Source organism: Staurois parvus, unplaced genomic scaffold, assembly GCF_062004578.1.
Source record: "Staurois parvus isolate SC_StPar_1 unplaced genomic scaffold, SC_StPar_1.0 ptg000730l, whole genome shotgun sequence".
NCBI lineage: Eukaryota > Metazoa > Chordata > Amphibia > Anura > Ranidae > Staurois > Staurois parvus.
The window spans coordinates 904,855-929,231 of NW_028318526.1; the positions used below are offsets into that span (position 1 = coordinate 904,855).

Sequence of the window (24,377 nt, forward strand, 5' to 3'; positions counted from 1 at the left end):
GCAAAGTATTATATAAAGGGGTTAGACAAAAAAATGGAAACACTACATAATTTGCAGGTGTGAAAGTAACATCATGTTTCCTGTGAAACTTCTTGTGTGAAACTTCTTTTGCTTCCATTGTGTGATGAGACACCTAGCTAATAGGTGGGAAGCCTTACTTTTGTCATTCACTGCATGCACTGCTGGTAATATGGAATCATGTCAGAGCTTAATGACCTTCAAAGAAGGCAAATTGTTCGTGCCCGCTTAGCTGGTGCCTCTGTGACTGAAGTTGCCAATTTATTTGCCGTGTTGCGAGGTACAGTATTAAAGGTTATGATGGCATAAACAGTTTCCGGGAAAATGTTTTCTGATATGCATAAGCGCAGTCAACATGGTCAACTGACCGAAAGAGACAAAAACGACATTGCACAGGATTGTGACCCGGAATAAGATAACTGCTGCAAAAATGAGTACAGAACTTAATCTCAGTCTTCACATTATACCTAAAACAATCTAAACCACCGGGATAAAACAATCAGAGCTGAGATTCCCTTTCTTTGTGTTTAGTATGTTTGTATAACAAGTAAAGGATATCTGGCTGTGGTCCACCACTACATTCAGGTACCCCATACAAAGTATAATTTTTGTGCTTTGGTTAAACACTCCATAGGTTTGTTGTGCGGGAAGAGTGAGAAAATCTAACCTCAACAATATTTCTTTCTGCCTACAAACTTATCAATGCTTGCCATCCAAATAGATGTTATTTATCAATGAATGTAAGATGTAATGGAAGTAAAGACTCAATATCAATGCAATCTTTCATGTTAGTATAGCTAATCTAAGGTTTGTGTTGGCTTATTTCAGTTAAACATTTGTATTGCACAAACTTTCTGGTTTTGATATTCCAGTTACAAATACCTTTTCTGTCTCTTCTTCATTACCATGATGCTGCTCTAGGTCAACATACTTCTTCCAGTAGATGTGACAAAGAGGGAAATATGTGAGGAATGCATCATAAGCTTTCCTACATGCTGCCAGGTTTTTCTGTGGGAAGAAAATAAAAAATGGCTATACTGACAATTATGTATGCACGTTAAACCAAACAAAAAATGAATCCAAATGTGTACTGACAACTAAGAGTACATACTAAACAGTACAAGTATGTAAACTAGAAGCGAATAGTGCTGATGATGCCACAGGGATGAGACTTGGGTGAACAGGCAAATTGTCCAAGAGATGTCTCTTGAGCATATAGTTACCACTGTCATATGACTGGGCATTGGAAAGCAGTGAACACAAAGGCATAACACATTATTTATCCACATTCAAAACAAACATCCTGCCAATTTGAACAGCTGTAATTTTATGAAAGCAAACTGCCATTCTTTTAGAATAAGTATTTGTATCATACTATAGCAACCATTTGGTGCTATGCTTCTTGAATTTACAATAACACCTTGACAGAGAGAAGACGACTAGTTGCTAATGAGACTACGCAAACCTCAGAATACTTCATGTGTAAGATTCATTGTGATAGGCTAAGATCAGTGCCAACATTACATGCTTGCTCACACTAGGTGGCTAATGATAACCTGTTAATAACAGCCTTATGTGAAAAACTAAATCCCTTGTTTGCATAACTCTTTTTCAGAATATTGTCTGTTGAGCAAAGGCAACACAAGGAAAAGACTGTGTCTCATTAACAATACAGTTGCTGTATATGCCTTCAAAAACATAAATGTAAAATCAGCATTGATTAAAAAAAAGCCATTAGGCTTTACCTCACTTTCTGCATGTGATACCAGTTTAGTCCAAGCACTGAAATTGCATGGCTTCTCCATAGCGCTTTTCCAGTAGGCGTTGAACTCAGCAGACATGCCACCTTCCACATCACAGGATTCCTCGTCACTGCCACTACAGTCCTCTGTGGTCAGAACATCACAGTCCATGGTGGAGAAATCAGGCAGAGGGGGATTCACTGGAGATGAAGGGCAACAACTTTACATACAGAACAATTACACTTATACTGTGCATTTCTAATATTAGACACTATTCTGCAAATATACGCAATTTTCACCAGCAACTACATCTCTGCAAATGTCTGCCCTTCTTTAGAAAGAAAGACACAGACAATCATTTTCGGTGAGCCCTTGTAATATAACAAACTTTATTCCAGACTGATCTTAAAATGGAGCTCCACCCAAAAGGAGAAGTTCTGCTTTAAGCCTTGTCTTCCAATCCTAATTAAGGAATGGCACCTTTGGGGAAGGGGGGGGGGGACCCAAATTTGACAGGTACCCTCTCCCACGTCTGCTGCGATCGCCTAGACAATTGGAAACGGAAGTTGTCCCTTCTCCCCTCCCACACGTGACAGGTCCCAGAAGACTACGGGGCCATTCACAAAGCACAGTGCTTCTCGCACATGTGCACTAGGCACTAGTAATTAATTTGGGTAAATACTATCAACATACTGTATAAATACTGCAGCTGAGAAGCTCTAATGTTATCTGCAACAACCACATTTTCTAATCAACTCTGCAATGATAGTTTTTACTTCTTCTTATCCTAGTTGTGGTTACATATGATGCTAACTTGACACAAATGACAGATTATTATACATTATTATTATACAGGATCTATATAGCGCCAACAGTTTGTGCAGTGCTTTACAAAATGAAGGTAGATATTACAGTTACAATACAATTTGGTAAAAGAGGAAACAGAGATGGTAACAAATTCAGACACAGCACTGAAAAAAATGTTACATGCATGTTAAAATAGGATTTTTTTTTTTTACTCATTGCAAAATCTTTTTCGTGTAGCCTACTGAGAGACACTGAAAGTTATCACATTTGGGTTATAGTGCTAACCACAGGAGGACTGGGCAATGGCTAACAAAACAGTAAGCCACCTTAGGGTAACTCCTCCAGCTACCAGGATGCCTCAGGTTTTTAGAAAAGTAATACCCAGAGCAGGATCATAAACACAGAGGGATGGGACCTATGTCCCTCAATGTACTCCAAGAAAATTATTTTACGGAGGGTAAAAAATTCCTATTTTCTTTCTCATCGATTGATAAACACAGATAGTATTTATTTTCACGACGTCCAAAAGCAGGCCAACTGAGGGGTGGGCAACACAGTTAACAGGCCCGGGAAATCAACCCAGAGCTGCGGACTGCCTGTATCTCATAGCAACACCAACTTGGTCAAATGTAGAGAATGTGTGAACAAAAGACCAGTTGCTTGATGCCAAAAAGCCCAAAAAGCACTCACAGATCTAGCAGAGTGCACCATGACAGGAAAAGTTAGAACCTGATCCTTGAGACTTTAGCTTAGATGATGGTCTGCTTGACAAGCTACAGATGGCAGAACAGGGTCCATCCAGGATTAAAATTAAAGAATCAGTTTTCCTACAGGAAGTAGTGGTTGAGGGATAGACTCTCACAGCAAAAACCACATCCAGAAAATTCCTTTTTGGTGATTTGATGTCAGATAGAGGGACAGAAGAACAATGTCCTGGTTGAGGTGAAAAGCGGAAAATACCTTTGATAAAAAGGAGAAAGGTGGTCCTGTGTCTCAACACCACCTTGTCCTTATGCAAAACAAGAATAAGCTCCTTGCAGGATAAATCTAACAGCACAGACACTCATCTTGCAGAGGGGATGGCTAGAAAGGAATACTCCCTTGGGTGAATGTAGAGAGATAAATATATTTGACAGTGGTTTCTGAAGTGCAGAGAAAACAGGATTCAGATCCCACAGAGTCATAGGAAAACGAACAGGGGTAGCTACAGTACATGGGAAACTCTATTCAAATGAGGCCAACAGTCTCCAAAACAAGATAGAAAGGGCAGAAACCTGGTGAGTTACAGATTGTTCCAGATCCATCTGCAGCAAGGGGAGGATTAGTCCTGCACAGAAACTCCTTGAGTAGAAGCCACAACAAAAGACCTTGCAGTGAGTAGCCAGCTTGGCCTTAAAGGATGTTAACCTTTTGATCATGTTACACGTTACACCCATGTTAAGGGTGTAACGTGTAACATGCTTCAGCAGTCAACAGAAGCCAGAAGATCTCCCTGGTGATGGGAGGCAATGACAGACCTAATGGATTCCACGCAGAATTTCTGGGCTTGACTTAAGACATTCAGGGCTTGGAGATCCGAGATGGGAAGAATATCCCCTTTGGGTTTTTGAGCAATGAACAGGTTGAAGTAAATTTCCTTGAAACTGTTCTGCCCCATTAACTGACATCTTTGGCCCAGAGTACTCAATGGAGATCTGCTAATCATCATTGGGACATTGAAAAGTTTGAGGTGAGAAAACAAAGAGGGGGCAAGTAGCGAAACTACAGTCTGTAGTTCTGGAATGACACCACCTACACCTAAGCATCTGACATGCAAGCTATCCAAGCTGCCACAAAGGTTAGTAAACTATGGAAAGTGGGGGCACGTCCTCATACTAAGGAGGGCTTGTTTGAGGATTTGGCAGACTTGGCAAGAGGACTGGGAACTAAGCTTGTGAAGTCTTGACATGGAGGGCATAGGAGTGGAGAAACAAAAAGAGATGTTTCTCCACAGACAGGGAGGGAGAAGACTTTGCAGCCTTTTCCTTAGGCTTCTTCTGCAGAGGAAGATAGGTGTTCTTGTAGAATCCTTGTTAATATTTTTGAAGAGTTGCACTGAATATACGTTGTCCCTTGAGGGCCAGGCAGATCAAAAGTTTCTTACATGCAGGTCTAGCCTTTTAACCAAAGTGTCCTACACATGTGTATTGACAGGAGACCCTTGAGAGAGATAAGCCAAGAAATTTCCAGCAGACCATCACAACTAAAATTTAAAGCTACAGTCATTTGCTACATGTGTTCTATAATCAAAGGATCAACTGTGGCTGTGGTGAGTTCCCTTTTAGAGGTTTAACCAATCAGCCATGGTTTAGCAATGTAAGGTCACAGGCAGGATGGAGTGAAGGCCCACCTGCTAGAACAGAGTTCTAGAAAGGATGTTCAACTGCTTATCAGTTGGGTCCTTCCATTGGAATCGTATGTGCCTTGTTAAAGGATTAAAATTCACCTTTACCAGAAAACTGCCTTTGCAGATAAGAGGCAACTGTAGATAACAACAAACTGTGCAGCTATGGTCAAAGTTGAATAACGCTGGCTGCAGTATAACAGTGAGTAGGGGGACATATGGTAAGCAAGTAAATAAGAGGTGTGAGAGACTGCACCTAGTGATAGAAGAAAAGGAAAGACATCTAGGTCCAGGGGTGTGGACATTTTTGAAAAAACTACTTGTCCAGGGACTAAATCGGTGTCCCAATCTACTTGTCCCTCATGACAATCTACTTGTCCTGATAAAAAAACATAAATTTTAACCCAAACTGTATTTAAATCTGCTTTAAGTAATGTCCATGGCTTTTAAAAACAAAAGGGGATTTATAGCGACTTAAACATTTAATATTTTTAACATTGCACTGTTTATCTCCCCTCCATGCCTGTCTGCCTGTCTCTAGCACCGCACCTGTTAGCAGGGAGGGGAGAGACCTTGCAGTGTAGTGAACACCGATTGGCTGCTCGTCAGGAAAGGGGAGTGTTGGATTTATCCTTTATCCCTGTCGCTGCCAGAGCTCTTTTTGGGTTATTTGCACACTTTAAAAAATTGTTTTAGGCCTGAAGATGACACAAAACCCCCCAACATTATATATTTTGTAAAAGCAGAGATCCTAGAGAATCAAATAGTGGTAGTTCCAATTTTTTATGTCACATGGTATTATCATAAAGGTATAGTAAACACAAAATTTCAGTAAAAAATACACCTGAGTTAATTTTAGCGCACAAAAAGCAATAAATGATCCCATTTTTTTGTAAAATATTAAAGACGAGGTTGCAGCGAGTAAATAGATATCCAAAATGTCAAACCTGTGTGCGTGTGCTTGTGAAACGGCAACAAACTTTAGTACTCTATATTTTCTATAGGCGACACTTTTAAAGCCCCTTATAGGCCATCAGTATAGTGTACGGAGGAGGTCTGGTGCTAGAATTATTGCTCTCACTCTGGCATGCACGGCGATATGTAACATGTGTAGGTGCCCCAGCGTGTGCTTTTACATTTGTGCGTGCGTACATATGTGGGGGGGGGGGGGCTTGAAAATTTGGGTTTGCCATATGCTTGGGTGTAACCATTTAAAAAAAAAAATTAATTTTTTTTAATCACATATCTTCCACATGAGGAGGGGTTACATGCCCCCGGGTGGCCCCGCCCCTTACCTATTTAAGAACTGTCAAACCACCAAAGAAGGCAGATGGCGGGAACCATTGTCGGAAGCGTAGCCTTTTTTTTTTTAATTCTTTTTTTTCAGGTTGGCGGTAGCGATAGGCATCACGATTGACGTTGGATCTACTGCGGGGGACATTCTATTAGTTTTTGCTTTTAATAAAGGACTTGTCAAAGACCGTGTCCTGTCTATTTTCACACTACACGTTTTGTTTTTTGTGAATGAGTATTGGGACCATATACCCCATACTCATTCACATGGGGGGCGGGATCTGGGGGCCCCCTTGGTAAAGGAAAAAGATGTATAGGTGTATGTCCAGCATTTGTTATATGCCGGCCAGCAGGGTGCAGCATGGCTGTGTGGAGCGCACACTGTTGATGACAGGAAGTAATTGCGCTCCAGCCACCACGATGTTGGCACGTCATTTCCGGTGACATCACTTCCGGTTCATAGACGGGACACTGGAAAGACTGGTATGCAAGGGGAGACACTTCCCCGACTGCACCCGCTTAGACTAAGCTCTAAATGGACATTAAAAATATACATATATATATATACACACACACATAGTCGAACCCCGAAATTGGCGGAGGTTACGTCCGTAGAACACCCGCGAATTGTGAAAAACCGCAAATTTTGGATGTGGTAAAAAAAAAAATATGCCTATTTTTAGGGTAAATACAGTAATAATTTAATAAAAATACAGTAAAATGTACGAGTACTCACCAATAATGAATGATATTGATTGAAGATGATAAATTAACTGTGCAGTACGATGAAGGTATGGCAGCCACAACTGCCAGAAGAATTGTTCAGGATACAAAGGGAAACCCATAGGTAACCACAAGAAAAATACAGGCTGCTCTTGAAAAAGACAGTGTAGTTGTTTTGAAGGAGCACATGATGACACTTCAACAAAAATGAGCTGCATGGTTGAGGTACCACAAACAAGCCTTTACTGCATCAATGACACAAAAAGGCCTGGTTAGGCATGTCATGGTGTTGTCAGGCATATTGTAACTGGGCTTTTCTGTGGCATTGGTGCAGTAAAAGCTTTTTCTGGCACCTCGACCAAACAGCTCATTTTTGCTCGAGTATCGTACTCCTTAAAAACAACCACACCATCTTTTTGCAGAGCAGCCTGTATTTCTTTTGAGGTTGCCTATGGGTTTTTCTTTGAATCCCAGACAATTCTTCTGTCAGTTATGCCTGCAATCTTTCTTGGTCTACCTGACCTTGGCTTGGTATCAAGAGATCCCCAAACTTTCCACTTCTTAATAGGTGATTTACCAGTACTGATTGGCATATTCAAGTCTTTGAACATCTTTTCATGTCTTTTTCCATCTTTATAAAGTTACATTACCTTGTTAAGCAGGACTTTTGACAGTTCTTTTCTGATCCCCGTGGCTCAGTATCTAGCCTAGTCAGTGCTTCCATGTAAGAGCTAGCAAACTCGTAGACTATTTATACACTGGCACTAATTGCAATTTAAAAAGCCACAGATGTGAAACATTAAGCTCTAATTGGCATTTTAACCCGTGTGTGTCACCTTGTGTGTCTGTACCAAGGCCAAACATTCCAGGGTATGTAAACTTTTGATGATGGCCATTTGGGTGATTTCTGCTATTATGATTTAAAAAGGAGCCAAAAACGCAGTTATTTACCTGTTAACTGTATTTCCAGGAATCTTCTAGGACAGCTCACTTGAGAGATAGGGCTCCTCCCAGGAAACACCCGCTCCACCTTTTTTTCCCCTTATAGGCGTCCTCTCTCCCATTGGCCCCCAGTATAAGAACATGACCGAAGGCCTAGGAGAAAACAAAGAAGAAAACCGGTAATAAAGACATCCCCCATAGGTTCGCAACATACCTGCACATAATTGTGTGATCAAACAGTAATCGGGGGGGAGTTACGCTGTCCTAGAAGATTCCTGGAAATACAGTTAACAGGTAAATAACTGCGTTTTCCCGAGTCATCTTCTAGGACAGCTCACTTGAGAGGAGTAGAATAGAAATACGTACATTAGGGCGGGCACCCTGCTTGTAGGACCTTCCTGCCAAATGCCTGGTCCTTGCTGCCGATCAGATCCAGCCTGTAATGCTTAGTGAAGGTGGCGAAACTGGACCACGTTGCGGCTCTGCAGATCTGTCCGGGGGAGGCCCCCCCTTTTTCCGCCCAGGAGGCCGCAGTGGCCCTCGTGGAGTGGGCTTTTAGGCCGGGCGGTGGTGACAGGCCTGCTGACTTGTAACCTTCCGAAACTGCCTCCCTGATCCATCTGGCGATGGTGCCCTTGGAGGCACCGTCCCCCTTCCTTGGCCCCTGGAATAGGACGAAAAGCCGGGACGAGTGTCTCCATGTCTTTGTGCGTTCGATGTACGTGATCAAACACCTTCTAACGTCTAACCTGCTATAGTCTTCCGTGCTGTCCGGATCGGCCTCCAGGGAAGGTATTACTATTTCCTGAGATCTATGGAAGTGTGACGTGACCTTAGGTAGGAAGGCCGCGTCCGTGCGGAGGATGATTCTATCCAATAAGATGGTGCAGTACGGCTCGTTCACTGAAAGGGCATGCAACTCGCTGACCCAGCGGGCAGAAACTAGTGCCGTGAGGAGGATGGTTTTAAGAGTCAAAGATCTGAGCGAACACTCATCCAGCGGTTCGAAAGGCCCCCGCTGAAAGCTCTTCAGGACTGTGCCCAGGTCCCATGTTGGAAGTTTCGGCAAGGACGGGGCATGGCGCCTGGAGATAGCCTTCAGGAATCTGATTACTAAAGGGTCTGCCGCCAACCTCAGCTCGAGAAAGTTCGACAGAGCCGCTACCTGTACTTTGAGGGTATTGGCGGCCAGATTCTTATCCGCCCCGGCTTGAAGGAATTCAAGAACTGTATGCAGAATGGGCGTGCCCGATGCTTCGTTTCTGACCTTCCAGGCGGAAAACTTCTTCCAGACCTTGTCGTACAAGGCGTTCGTCGACCTCTTCCGGCCATCCAAGAGGGTGGCGACCACTCTTGCCGAGAGCCCCTTTTCTGCTAGCCTGTCCCGCTCAGAAGCCACGCCGCTAAGGACAGCCTTTCTGGATGAGGATGCATCACCCTCCCCTGGGTGAGTAAATCGCGTGTGGGTGGTATCATCCAAGGGTCTGCTAAACTGAGCTCCTTCAACCGGGAGAACCAAGATCTCTTGGGCCAGAATGGCGCGATCAGAATCACTTTGGCTTGAGACAACTGGATCTTCTGTATCACCTTCGGCAGTAGTCTGAATGGAGGGAAGGCATAAAGGAGGTCTCCTTCCCACTGCTGGGCTAGCGCATCTATCCCCTCGCTTTTGGGGTCCTTCTGCAGGCAGAAGTACCTTTCCCGCTTTGTGTTCTGGCCGTTGGCGAATAGATCGATAGAGGGGGAGCCCCACCTGGCGCAAATCTGATCGAACGCTGACTGGCTGAGGCACCATTCTGTCTGGATGACCTCTCTTCGGCTCAGCTGATCCGCCAACTGGTTCAGGTCCCCTTTCAGATGTACTGCCGTGATGAACTCCAGGTTTTCCTCCGCCCAGCTCAGGAGGGATCCGGCCAACTCCATCAGCCTTGGGGACCTTGTGCCTCCCTGCCTGTTCAAATACGCCACTGCAGTGGTATTGTCGGAGAGAATCTGAACACCTCTCCCCCTTATCTTTTCCTGAAAGGTCGTAAGTGCCTTGAAAACTGCCAACAGCTCCCTGTAATTTGACGACCTGGAGTCTACTGCACCCCACGTGCCCTGGGCCAGGCCGTCTTCCATATGGGCGCCCCAACCAGTCATGCTTGCATCCGTGGTGATCCGCAGTGGGCTGGCCAGCCTCCAACTTCCTCCTCGTTCCAAGGTGAGGATGCTTCCCCACCACCTTAGCGATTCCTTCACTTCATGCGTGATGCGGATCCTGGAACTCAGACCTGCTCCGCTGCCGTCCCAGTGGGAAAGGGTGTGATTTTGCAGAACCCTGGAGTGAAGTTGCGCCCATTGCACCCCTGGTAGTGCTGCTGTCATCCGCCCGATTATTCTCATCGCGGTTCTGACCGTGCAGGTCGACATCCTCCGGAGGGCCCTTGTGTCCTGCCGCAGGTTGAGGGCTTTTTCTGATGTTAGGTACGATCGGGCCTGTGCGGAGTCCAGGACGTACCCCAAGTACGTAATCCTCTTGGAGGGGGTTAGCTGTGACTTCTCCTTGTTGATAAGCCACCCCAAACTTTCCAGAAAAGATATCGTACGTTCGATGTGCGATCTCAGGCCTCCCTCTGTGTCCGCAAATAAAAGCAGGTCGTCCAAATAGGGGATGATGTTTATCCCTTCCAGTCTCAAAACTCTTAAAGGCTCCGCTAAAATCTTGGTGAATATCCTCGGGGCCGACGACAGGCCGAAGGGGAGTGTGTTGAACTGAAATAGCACCGGACCCTTTTCTCCTTCCAGCGCAAACCTCAGGAATCTCCTGGAATCTTCTCTTATCGGGACATGCAGGTATGCGCCTTGCAGATCTATCGAGGCCATGAACACCCCAGGTGAAAGGAGTTCCTTCACCGTGTATATGGATTCCATACGGAATTTGCTGGGCCTCACGAACTCGTTCACCTTCCGCAGATTCAATATCATCCTGTAAGTACCTGACGGTTTTTTCCTTAGAAAGAAATGGGAGAAGAATCCACTTCCCCTTTCCTCTTCTCTCAACTGGCAGATAACGTTCTGACTGAGCATATCTTGGAGGAGGTCCACCAGCGCATCCGCCATGGCCCTGTCCTTTGGCAGGGGTGTTGCAAAGAATCTCTGAGGGGGGGCCCTTGTGAACTCTATTCTGTACCCCCTGTGGATGGCCTCCAGAATGTAGGTGTTCTGGGTTATCCTTAGCCATTGTGCGTGGAAGCGCCCCAGCCTCGCTCCCACCTGGCCTCTCCAGTCACTTCGGCTGGGTTTTGGGTCTATTCTGGCTGGGGTTGAAAAGGAAACCTCCCCTGCCTCTTCTCGCGCCCCAGCCTGGGCGCTGGGTTTGGAACCTAGCTTCCCTCGACGCGTATCGCCTGGATGGGCGAAACCCCTTCCGTCCAACCTGCCTGCTGGGGACCGGGAAGCTGTTTTTCCTGTCGGCCGACCTTTCCAGGACTGAATTCAGCTCCGGGCCGAAAAGGAGTTTTCCTTCAAACGGCAGGCCACAGAGTTTAGATTTGGAGGCCAGATCCCCCTGCCAAGATTTCAGCCAGATAGCCCTCCTTGCCGTGTTTATGAGCGCTGTAGATCTAGCAGAGAGTCTGATGGTCTCTGCTGATGCGTCCGCGATGAAGGCTACCGCTTTCTCCAGCACCGGAAGGGACTTCAGAATCTCTTCCCCCGGGGTGCCTTGTTCCAGATGCGAACGGAGCTGCCCCAACCACACATCCAGGGTTCTGGACACACAGGTCGTTGCCACTGCAGGTTTAAAATTCACTGCGGACGCTTCCCATGCCCTCTTCAGGAAGGCATCCGCTTTCCGATCCATCGGGTCTTTTAGGGACCCACCGTCTTCAAAGGACAGGTCCGTGTCCTTCGAGATCCTCGAGAGAGGGGCGTCTGGCTTTGGGCAAGTCTCCCAAACCGAGGCATCTTCCTCCTTAAAGGGGAAACGTCTCTTGAGGTTCTTTGGAAGGAAAGCCTTCTTCTCTGGCTCTTCCCATTCTCTCCTGATCGTGGACCATAGGGCAGGGTGTACTGGGAATGTACGGCTGCTTTTTGCCTGTAGCCCTGCGTACAGTTGGTCGTGGAGAGAGAGGTCCTGCTGTTCCTCCTCCAGATCCAGGGTCTCATAGATCACCTTTAACAGGTCCTCCGTGTCTTCCACCTGAAAAAGGAACCTGTCTGCCTTTGGGCCCTGAGCCTCAATCTCACCCTCCTCCGAGTCTGAGGTGTCCGACTCTTCGGCCTCTTCCCAGTCCCTTACCGGCGCTACCAGCTTCCTCTTTTTCCCCCCTTGGGTGCCAGAAGTGCCCGGTTGGGGCTCATCCTGGGCCGGTCCCGGCTTCTGTTCCCTGAAGCTTTGAAATGTCTTGGACATCTCGTGTCATATTCTGTAGGAAGTCTTTAAAAAGAGATCCAGACTCCTTCTTGATGAGCTTGTCTATGCACCCCTGGCAGAGCTGCTTCCTCCAGGAGCTCGCCAGTTTCTTCCTACAAGTGGCACACTTCTTTTTCTGCTCACAAGGAGCTTCTTTCTCCCCTCTATCCTCCTCCTGTGGGCCCATCTGGGGACAAGGAGATACACGCGTTCATGCGTTTGTAACAGCAACGCCTCCCCCCCTGTGCCACTGTGAAAGCTCCAGCCGTGGGCCTGGGGGGTACCCAATCATCCCGGGAGGGGGGGGGGGGGGGAGGAGGGGGGTAAAAACAAAAGAGAGTTGCCAAACAAAGGCCCTTACCTTACTGCAGGCCTCCCCCACTCCTGACAGATCTGCCTCCATACTGCCGCAGACTCTGCCTCAGACTCTGCCTCGGTGCTGCGGTTTTTCAGGGGCTGGTGGGCTCCGCCCCCCTCCCTGCGATCCCCCCTCGCCGACCCCCCTCTCACGGCCGCCGGTGGAGAAGCGGCCGTGGCACGGGTTCCTTCCACGGTCCGCCGCCCATTTCCAAGATGGCGGCGGCCGTTCCCTGCTCCTGCGCCGGAAGTGACGACACCCGGCGCCCGGAAGTGACGCGATCGCAGCGTCCAGACCCTTCGCAGCCGAGCCTCCTGGCCATGCTGCCGGGATCCAGGAGCAGGTAAGACTTACCTGAAACCCCGCAGGGAAAGGCACCAATGCCTCGGTCGGCGGAGCGGGCTCTACCCCCCAGGAGAGCCCCGCTGGGACCATCTGGGGCCGACGCCCCCACCCTACAACGGGCATTCCAGCGTGAAACTGGCTGAAAGGTCCCCCCCCCTCACAAGGCCCCTGCCTCGCTTGGAGGAAGGGGGGGGCCTCAGCCAGGGACCCTCTGTACTCCGCCAGAGAGCCCAGACAAAAATAAAAAATGGGCGTAGCTCCTTCCTGGCCGGAGGAAACACTAAAACTGGGGGCCAATGGGAGAGAGGACGCCTATAAGGGGAAAAAAAGGTGGAGCGGGTGTTTCCTGGGAGGAGCCCTATCTCTCAAGTGAGCTGTCCTAGAAGATGACTCGGCAAAAACTATTTGATAATAAATGGCTTCATATGATCATTATCCTTCAATAAAAGAGCATTTTTGGCATGATCAGTCATATTTTAAATATCAATGCCAAAATTTCACAATTTCTGCCAGGGTATGTACACTTTTGAGCACAACTGTATATTATGATTAAGTAGATGACGAAACGCGTCAAGGGAGAGTGACGTCAAGACGCATACCGGAACCGGAAGTCGACTGGCGGCCATTTTGGAGAAGGGAAAAGGACGTGTAAGCGCATTGGGACGCTCCCTGGATGGCTGTGAGATTCCTTCTATTGCACTAAAAGCGGTTTTTAAAGTTATACCATGTGAGCAGTTGGGAATAAATATTTAAATTATAAATTCAATTGGCGGTATTACACTATGTTGTCCTATATGTTTTTTTAGAGACATTGAGAGCAGAGTGTCTGAGGAGCCCAGAGAGTGTCGCAGCAACAGGATATATATGAGGTCTAGTCTGTGCAGTCCCTGGAATGTGATAGGCATACTTTATGTGGATGGTTGGTAAGGGTACCCTTACAGCAAAATAGAAGTGTACACCTGTTTGAATTGTTTTTTGGTGTAGCACTAAAGAGTGTTATATACACTTTATTTTCACTGCTTGATCACGTTTTTTTCACATTTTCTCACTGGTTTCTTCACGGATTCACTATATATGAAGTTGATAATTTTATTTAAAAAGGTAATGCACTATGTGAATTTTCTTTTTTTTGAGGTGGATTCGGTGGAAGAATTGGCTTGATTTTATTTTTTTGTGGATTTTTATTGATTTATATCTTTTTTTTGGACTTTTTATTTAGTAGTGGACTATTTTTTTATTAAAGACATTGACGGATTAAGTTGAATATTGGGTGATATATTTAGAAATTGTACTCACGTGTTATATTTTATTTATTAATTTTTGGATTAATTATATAAAAACACATTTTCATTGATATAATTATGTGGTAGAATGGACCAAAATCACACCTGAGCAATGCATGCAACTAGTTTCTCCATACAGGAGGTGTGTTGAAACTGTCATTACCAATGAAGTATTAAAAAAAATTTCAGTTAGCGTGTTCAATACTGTTTCCTGTGTCATTCCATTTTATTGCACATAACTTAATTTCTGAACTTATGTGTTTTGGTTTCTTGTATATATGTAGTGCATGGGTTGTCACTGACATGGGTGAAAATTTCATGTCAATAGCACCTTTAGAAATAGATTTACCGAAAAAACGGTGCCATGTTCAATACTTATTTTACCCACAGTAAATTGTGGAGATGCCAAGATTAACCACTTGCCCTCCAGAGGATTTACCCCCCTTCCTGACCAGGCCATTTTTTGTGATAAACCGCTGCATTACTTTAACTGACAATTGCGTGGTCATGCAATGCTGGACTCAAATGAAATTTACATTATGTCCTTTTTTTCCCCACAAATAGAGCTTTCTTTTGGTGGTATTTGATCACCTCTGCGGTTTTTTATTTTTTGAGCCGTCAATTTTGAGGAAAGAACAATATTTTTGACATTTTGCTATTAAACATGTCCAGTAAAAAAAAAAAAAAAAAAAAAATCAAATTTCATCACAAATTTAGGCCAAAATGTATTCTGCTACGTCTTTGCTAAAAAAAAATCCCAACACGTATCAATTAATTGGTTTACATGACAGTTATAGTGTCTACAAATGGCGATATATACTGGAATTTATTTTTTTTTTATACCAGTAATGGCAGCAATCAGCGACTTATAGCGGGACTGCGGCAGGCATTCTGACACTGGGGGGAACTGACTGTCACTGACATCCCCAAAGACACCAATACAGTGATCAGTGCTAATAAAAAGCACTGACACTGTACTAATGACATTGTGCAGGAAGGGGTTAAGATCTGGGGGCGATCAAAGGGTTAACTGTGTGCAGTTTCACTGTGTGCGCTTTACACCATAAGCACATTGCTGTGTATGGCTCTGGTGTGCAGAGCCATACAAAGCAGTGTGTATGAGCTGAGAGATCAGTATTGTTTACATATAGGACTTTCCCCCGGTGATCGCCAGGTGCCGGCGGGGGATCACTGGCCGGGAACAGGTGATTGACAGCCGAGGCCACCAATGTCGTAGGTGAAGGCTACAAGATCAGCAAAGCTTCACTTATCAGTCAGAATACTGTGGCAAAAAGTGATACAAAAATTGAACAAAGATGGAACTGAAACCATCTCACAGAGACAACCAGGTTGTCCACGGAAGTTAACACCTCAACAGGAGCATCTTCTGATGAGAAGGGATGAAGAAAATCGCCATGCAAGCTAACTGTAGTTAGCTAAAGAAGTAAAATGCCAAACTGGGGTGATTTCTTCCCATGACACAATACGGCGTACACTGCAGAGGACTGGCATGCATGGGTGTCATCCACGAAGGAAGCCTCTCCTAAAGCCCATGCACAAAAAAGCCTACCTTGAATTTAGAGAGGACCCATGCTGAAAAAGAAGACTACTGGGACTCTGTACTCTGGAGTGATGAGACCAAGATAAATATTTTTGGAACTGATGGCTTCAATTACTCAAAGTATTGGGACACCCCTACAAATAATTGGATTCAGGTGTTCCAATCACTTCCATGGCCACAGGTGTGTAAAATCAAGCACCTAGGCATGCAGAAAGAATGGGTCGCTCTCAGGAGCTCAGTGAATTCAAGCATGGTACTGTGATAGGTTGCCACCTGTGCAAAGTCCATCCATGAAGTTTCCTTGTTACTAAATATTGCACGGTCAACTATTAATGGTATTATAACAAAGTGGAAACAACTGGGAATAACAGCAACTCAGACAGAAGTGGTAGGCCATGTAAAATGACAGAGCGGGGTCAGCGCATGCTGAAATGTACAGTGCGCAGATGTTGCCAACTGTCTGCAGAGTCAATAGCTAAAGACCTCCAAACTTTGGGTGGCCTTCAGATTAGCACAACAACAGTGCGTAGAGAGCTTCATGGAATGGGTTTCCATAGCCGAGCAGCTGCATCCAAGCCTTACATCACCAAGTGCAATGCAAAGTGTCAGATGCAGTGGTGTAAAGCACGCCACCACTGGACTCTAGAGCAGTGGAGCCGTGTTCTCTGGAGTGACCAATCACGCTTTTCTGTCTGGCAATCCGATGGACATGTGGGGTTTGGCAGTTACCAGAACGGTACTTACCTGACTGCATTGTGTCAAGTGTTAAGTTTTGTGGAGGGGGGATTATGGTGTGGTGTTGTTTTTAAGGGGTTGGGCTTGGCCCCTTAGTTCCAGTGAAGGGAACTCTTTTGGACAATTTCATGCTCCCAACTTTGTGGGAACAGTTTGGGGATGGCCCTTTCCTGTTCCAACATGACTGCACACCAGTGCACAAAGCAAGGTCCATAAAGACATGGATCAGCGGGTTTCGGGTGGAGGAACTTGACTGGCCTGCACAGAGTCCTGACCTCGACCCGATAAGACACCTTTGGGATGAATTAGAGCAGGACACCTTTGGGATGAATTAGAGCAGAGACTGCGAGCCAGGCCTTCTCATCCAACATCAATGCCTGACCTCACAAATGTGCTTCTGGAAGAATGGTCAAACATTCCCATAGACACACTACTAAACCTTGTGGTCAGCCTTCCCAGAAGAGTTGAAGCTGTTATAGCTGCAAAGGATGGGCCAACTCAATATTGAACCCTATAGACTAAGACTGGGATGCTATTAAAGTTCATGTGCGTGTAAAGGCGGGTGTCCCAATACTTTTGGCAATAAATGTATTTAGGCCTCATTCACATGGGACATACTACACACAGTGTACGTCCATACCAGGGCCATGTTCACCAGCATGGTGTTCTATGCATCCTTGTGCAGGCAGTCCTATTGATGCCAATTAGGGAACAGCAGCTGCTCCCAATTTGACATCTGTGTGGGTGTACAGCCCTGAATACAGTGTGAATTCAAGGACGTGCATTTGCACCTACACAGATATCAAATCAGGAAGAACAGCTGCATATCAAGTGACATCAATAGGACTACCTGTACGGGGATGCACAAAACACTGGGCACGTAAACATGGCCTCACATAGGCATCCGCTGTTTTATGTGGCATGGAAATGAGGCCTTTGGGAGGAACACGTATCATGGTGCCATTCTGCAACCCCCCCACCACCACTTACCTGAATCACAGGGTACTTCTCCCCACAGTAACTTAGATTTTTTCCCCCCATTGTGGTGTGTATCCGCCTGAACAGCCATATCATCCACTACAGCAGAGGGACTCCTAGACCTCAATGGATATACTTGTTCCAGCTCCATAGGACAGTCCTTACCTCCCAAACCTGAACTGGAGGAAGAGTCTGCAGGAGGCAGAGCATTGCACCCGGGACACGCTGACCACAGGTGCAATGATCTGCAGGCATCAATGCAAAAATCCATCACACATGCACGTTTGTTGTTACTGCAATATTGCTACATCCTTTCCCCGAATGTTTGTTTTTTTTGGGGGGCTGCCTAATAATAAAAGGAATGAAAAATAACCCGCAGCCATTGTTTCTCTCTGAGTTGGAGAGTGAACCCAGCCCATGGAGAAGGATGTTTACATTCTCCCCTCAATTCTATAGAGATGCAGAGGGTCTGCTGGCCAGGGCTCATCTCCCTGTATCCAATATGAGGAGCTGTACACACCACGGCATGCTCTGCGTCCACCAAGAGGGCCATTCTGAGACCCAGGGCTCCCGAACACACAGGGAGAAGTCACATGACCCCCGTTATATGCCCTTTGACCCCGTCGCCACCTCAGTTCCCGCCCACCGAACTCCTCACACCGACAAAACAACACACAACACGACACTCAGACGTATCGGCATTATACATATTCAATAATCAGACCTGCTGGTGTAAACCTCCTCTGCTGCGCCATGTTGTCCCTCTACGTCATTAATGGGCGACGGCCAGTCTTCCCATCAGTGTGAGGTGAGGGTGGGCTGAGCTGTGTACAGAGGAGAGCTGAGCCTGGCTCCTTCTAGAGTTTTCTGGAATGGGGATGCACGTTGTCATGTTCAGTCTTATGTTGACTGCATCTCTCAGGCTATCAGATCTGCAGGGTCCATATATATATAAATCTCCAAGTGGATGATCTTGTCCTGCCCCTTGCCACTTGAACATTGGAAATAGGAGTCTTCCAAGATCCTTCTCCATGGGCTGGGTTCTCCAACTCATAGAGAAACAATGGCTGTGGGTTATTTTTCATTACTGTTTAAAGGTAGTTCATTTGGGCTCATTCATGCTAGCAGTTGAGGGGCAGTAAAACCTCCACGGTTGAGCTGTGGTTTTACTGCCCTCAAAACCGCTCCCCCTATAGTTGCAGAAGCAGCAGATGAGAATGTACGCATTGGTGTCATGCTTTGCTTCACGGTCACAGAAGGAATTGTACCCCTTGTTGCTTTAAGTGGGCATAACACCTGCCAAGTGCAAACCATTCAAGTGAATGGGGTCAGTAAGCAAGCGCCCCCACAGCCACATGCAATGCACATGGTTGTGCCCCACTAGTGTGGAGCTCAAGGGGTTAAAGCAGTTGGTGAGGAGGTGGTGCAAAACCTCCTCACTGTCTGGTAAAGGACACGTTCACCTATGTACAAAAAATAATAAATGCACTTTTTTTGTAGGTGAAAAATGTGCATTTATTATTTTTTTGTTTCCGGAGCCTCTAAAGCAGCCTTGCCCAATCTTTTCAACACAGAGGAACCCTTGACATAACTTTCTGATCTCGGGAAACCCTGCTAAAAATGACTTGATCTACAACTCCTGATACATGAGTGGGAAGAATGCTCCTTACACATGCGGTCATTGGGAACATTTACCCCCTACAGATTGCTAAAAAGATCAGTGGTGTCAGTGGGAACTTATCTGAGAGGCAGAAATTGCTCACGGAACCCCAGCAACTTCTGGAGGAACCCTGGGTGAGAATCCCTGCTGTAAAGCATTGCACCAGTGACCAGCAGATTGTCGGGACCATGCAGATCTCCAGCAGACCTGTTAGTGTATCTGAGTGCCCATACCTCTCATACAGGCAAGCAGATACCTACTGATAGGAAGCTCTCCACAGCGCTGTGATAGTTCATTGAGACCTACAAGCTGACAGCTGTTGGAACTTGTAGTGTTCTCATTCACAGAATACTGTGAATGAGTGACGCTGACAGGCGGGCAGAGTCCCACTCGGCCACGTTTTTTTTAAAAATTGTGACAGCTAGAGGGGAGGAAAACTTATCCTTTAAATGCCCTCTAAAGAGTGACCTGAATGCAGAATGCTTTTCAGAGATTAAAGCTTGTGTGAACAGGCCCCAAATTATTTCTGAAAAGGACAGAGGGAGGTACGGGTAAATAATGCCTGCACGCCATCACTTCCCAGAACATTGCTTCAAGACGCATGTGTTGGTAACATCACTGCCTGCAGAAACAGTGAATATCCCCTAAACCACAGGTGTCAAACACAAGGCCCACGGGCCAAATCCAGCCCTCCAGGCCATTTCTCGTGACCCTTGCATCTCTCCTGCAGGTACCCCCTTGTCTCTGCCCCCACCTTGTCTCAGCAGTCGGCAACAGAGAGGAGAATAGCACTCTGCCAAATCCTGCACCTCTCAGTGCAGCTGCAGCACCCCCTTATCTCTGCTGCCCCTGGTCTCAGCATTGAGCAGACTCTGATAACTGACTCCACTCCTCCTCTGGTCCTCCTACAGACCCTGCACTTTCTGCGTTCCAGCTCTGCCCCCAAAGGGGGTGCATAGTGATGTTAGGGAGGGTGTGGGAATCTTGATATCTGATGTAATAGGAGGTCGGGTGCTCTGGACATCTAATCCTACAGATGCAACCGGCCCTTTAAGGGCAACCATAATGCTGATAGGGTCCACAATGAAATGGAGTTTGACACCCCTGCCCTAAACAGTGCACATTTAGGAGATATTCCTTGTACTTGCAGGTAAGCTTTAGTATACACTTGCCTGTAAGTACAAGCAGGGGCAGGCTGACAGCTCATGGGGCCCCTGTGTCCTTGCCCAAACTCAAAAAAGCCTACGAAAAAGGTACCAGGGGCATCTCATGGGTCCCCCTACTGACCCCGGGCCCTAGGGCAGTACCCGAGTTTCCAAATGGTCAGTCCGCCCCTGGGTACAAGTGTCCAAGAGGTGCCACTGTCATTTTAGAGGGCTGCATTTATTACACTTTTGCATTGCATCCTACGGAGCATTACAGCTTTGATCAGTGCAGCCAGTGCACACGTTGTTTACATCTCAGGCTCCCACGTTGTTTACATCTCAGCGCAAGGTTCCTACAGAGGTATACAGCTATATTTATTGGGCTAGAAGTAATCAATGAACTGCAAGTGTGCTGACATCACTGCACTTGTGCTCCATTGCATTCTGTGAATGCCTCTGCCACAGTAGCAGATGGGACTTGTAATATCCCCATCTACAGATCCCTGTGAATGAATGACTCCAACCTCCCATCAAAAGTCTAACAAGACAGCCAGAGGGGGTCATACACAAGCCAGGGTCGCAACGCTTTGCTTCGTGGCGAATTAACCTCAGCTTGCCAAGTTTGTCTGCTGGCAATGGCTGTTCAATTCACCCATTGAAGTTAATGGGACTGTGACACAACTTTATGCAGGGAGCAGTGCATTAGTGCCATTCAAAATAGTAATTCTGCAAAAAAAAAAAAAATGGAATCAGGACGTAGTACCACCTCCTGAAAGGTTGGAAGCTGCTGCTCTGCCATCCTCTAAAAGTTGATCCACAGCGAATTACTTTCAGAGTATGGTAGAAACTACCACCTGTGTGAATGTAGCTTTCAAGTACAAAAATATATCTGTTCAAAGACAGATGTGTGATTTCTTTGGATGAATTTCAATACCAAGACATTTCACTCATGTGACTCCAGCTAATGCAGGCCATACATGGGTCAAATTCCAAACGATTTTTCATCTGAAAATCGAAAACTTCGCTTGGTAATCCGATGGTGCCATCAATGATTTCAAAAATCGGCCGACCAAGTCATAAAGTTCACCCCATATAACAGGTGAAACTTCTGTTCCTTCCAGGTCACGGCTCATGCGCATATTCTTTTCAGAAAAATGATCGTACGATTTGACCATTATTTAGTCGAAAATCGGTAGTTTTTCATGAATTTTCCAATATGCCCAATCACTGAAAAGGGGAGGAACCATGAAAATCGGTCGGTGCCATTGACCCACTAACAGAGCTAAAATTGGCCGATTATCCTTAGGTCCGTTTTTCGGACGAAAAATCGGTCAAATTTCGATCCCATGTATGGCCGGCATTAGTTTGTAAACAAAAATTGTTAATATTTATAGTCTACTAGCTAATAAATCTTTTGTTGCATTTCATCTCCCCCACCAGATATGTAGAAAAGTGCAGTCACACACACAGCATTTTTGTAAACTGAGTGGTGTCAGCCCTACCAAGTTTTCTTTTGCTAAACTACTCAAACTCTCCCACTCTTCCATCTCTACAACATAAAAGCTAATTATTCTGTAGTGCCAAGATAAGAACTAAAAGGGATAATTACTCTCCTTGAAATAACACAGGATGTGTGTACAGGATAGCTCTTTAATCGCTTGTAACCACTAGGATGAGAACAGCGACGGCACAGTCACTTCTACAAATCAGCCAACAGTGGGTTTTAGCAGCTCCAGGGTCTGGAAGGATCCTGATAATAATGTTGGGATCCACCAAGATGCCTGACCAGCAGCTGGCTCAGCGTGCTGCTGAGAGCCCGAGCCAACCACTCCCTACCCCTCTCCAGCCTGGCATTCCACAGTGTGTTGGAGGGGCAGAGCGGGGACTGATGGTTCCCGCGCTCTGCTCAAACGGGACCAAGAACTTGAGTGATCATTGGTCATGATTGCTCAGTTCTTGGTGTTAGAGCAGGTGGAAGACAACTGCAGCCATAGAAGTATGAATGAACATGTTTTTTATTCCCATACTTCTTTTTTTTAATATCAGAATGATATAGCACAGGACCTCAGAAATTAGATTTTTAGATGTCCCAACCCTGTCTGTTCTGGTAATGTATTTTCCTGGTTGGTTACCTTGGTCAGGGTGCGTATCAAGCTTGTTTTCTTGACCAGATCACTTTTAAAGGAGATATCAAGTAAGAGTAACACAACATATTCTAATTCTATATTCAAATGCCACTTTATTGATATAACAACCTCCTGCAGCCCTAAAGCTGAGAACCAAAGCCCCTCTGGTTCTGTTACGTCATTAGAAATGCTTCCTCTGACTTAAAGTGGTATCAAACGTAACAACAAAAATGTATTAAATTGCAGGTTACCAGTTCTTGGAGGTGATGGCTGCATTTGTTTTCTTTTTTAGGCTTTTATCTTTCCTTCATTTTCACAAGGTAATCCAGCCAGTAAGTCTGTTATTTTTCAGTTTCCTTTAACTGAACAATCTGTCCAAAGTGGCATTGGAGGGTTGAGACAATCCATTAAAAGGGCTAATTCACACCAGCCGCTACATCTCAACAGAGGTAGGTGGTACATGTCAAAGGAACATCTGCATGAATGGCAGGGACTCAAGGTTACCCAGCCAAACATTGCCCAAAGCATCACACTGCTTCCGCCGGTCTGTGGTCTTCCCATAATGCATCATATTGCCATCTCTCCCCTAGGTAAGAGATGCACAAGTACCCAGCCATGCACCTGATGTAAAAGAAAGCGTGATTCATTAGACCAGGCCACCTTCTTCCATTGCTCCGTGGTCCAGTTATAATACTCACGTAGCCATTGTAGGTGCTGTTGGCTGTGGACACGGGTCAGCATGGGCACCTTGATTAGTAACAAACTGCAGTGCACTTTGTTTTCTGACAACTTTCTATCAGAACCAGCATTACCTCTATCAGCAAGTAGAGATACAGTAGCTGTTCTATAGGATCAGACTACCGGGGCCACATACATCAGTGAGCCTTGGCCACCCTGGACCGTCACTGGTTTGCTGTTTTTCCTTCCTTGGACTACTTCTGGTAGTTTCTGAACACTGCAGACCAGGAACATACCACAAGAGTTGCTCTAACCTGGTCGTCTACCCATTACAATTTGTGCCTTGTCAGTTGCTCAGATCCTTACGCTTGTCCATTTTTTTTTTTCAACACATCAATTTCAGCTTAGATTTTAGTTCAGTATATGAATAAGCTCAAATGTCCCCACATAGGATACATTAGGCTCAAGGCTGAACAAAAGGATGGGGACCCAATGCTGCACTTTGATTTGCATGATCCGACTCTCCAACATAGACACACTATTTAACCACTTTTGCCACACAGTGACAACTTGCTGGTTCATTATTTATTGATGTTTGCGATATAGATAGCTGCAAAAATGGAGTGGAAAAAGATGTCACTTGGCTGACTACGCTGGACATCTTTACTTTCAGAGTTTAGGAGCCAAACGTTGGCCAGTGGGGGAGAAAGAGGCTGAGATGTCAGTGTACATGAACTGTGGCCCAGTCTCAGAGATCAGTGGAAGTAAAGAAAAAATTACCTTGCACCTGTGGTCAGTGGGAGAATAAATCATGCCCAGTTGTAAGTATCAGTGAGACAAATTGTTCCCCATTGCTGAAAAGTGCCCAGGATTGGTTAAAGAGCCAAGAGCTCTCTGTCACCACAGTATGGGGAGTTCTGGGGCTAGGTAGTGTGGTAGGGGGTGTGTGAAACAAAACAGCAACTGAACACAATTACCTTTATCAAGTAATGCATTTAACAGTGTATTTAAATCTTTACCTGGTGTTTGACTTTAATCTCGCCTCAAGAATGCTGCACTAAAAATTTACAGGCCTTATTCAATAAAGAGAAGTAAATCGTATCAACCCATCGGAATCCAAAATTTATTTATACACTACTGTGCAAAAGTCTTGGGCAGGTGTGAAAAAATGCTGCAAATTAAAGTGTTACTAAAACCGCAACAG

At 45.7% G+C, this 24,377-nt stretch overlaps 1 protein-coding gene across 2 annotated transcripts in view; it reads right to left on the reverse strand.

Moving 5' to 3' along the window:
• LOC149445306 (pre-mRNA-processing factor 39-like) overlaps positions 1 to 18,435 on the reverse strand; it is a 68,396-nt gene extending 49,961 nt beyond the window's left edge. The window contains exons 1-3 of one of the 2 annotated variants that reach the window (XM_089653970.1): positions 18,289 to 18,435; positions 1,764 to 1,960; positions 901 to 1,026 (exon numbers count right to left, since the gene is read on the reverse strand). In XM_089653970.1, coding sequence (XP_089510096.1) covers positions 901 to 1,026; positions 1,764 to 1,960; positions 18,289 to 18,319 — 354 coding nt within the window. In that variant the 5' untranslated portion in view covers positions 18,320 to 18,435. Of the gene's footprint in view, positions 1 to 900; positions 1,027 to 1,763; positions 1,961 to 18,288 lie in introns of those variants that run through there. The other variant, XM_089653971.1, reaches the window with a different exon arrangement.
• Positions 18,436 to 24,377: the final 5,942 nt, after the last annotated feature.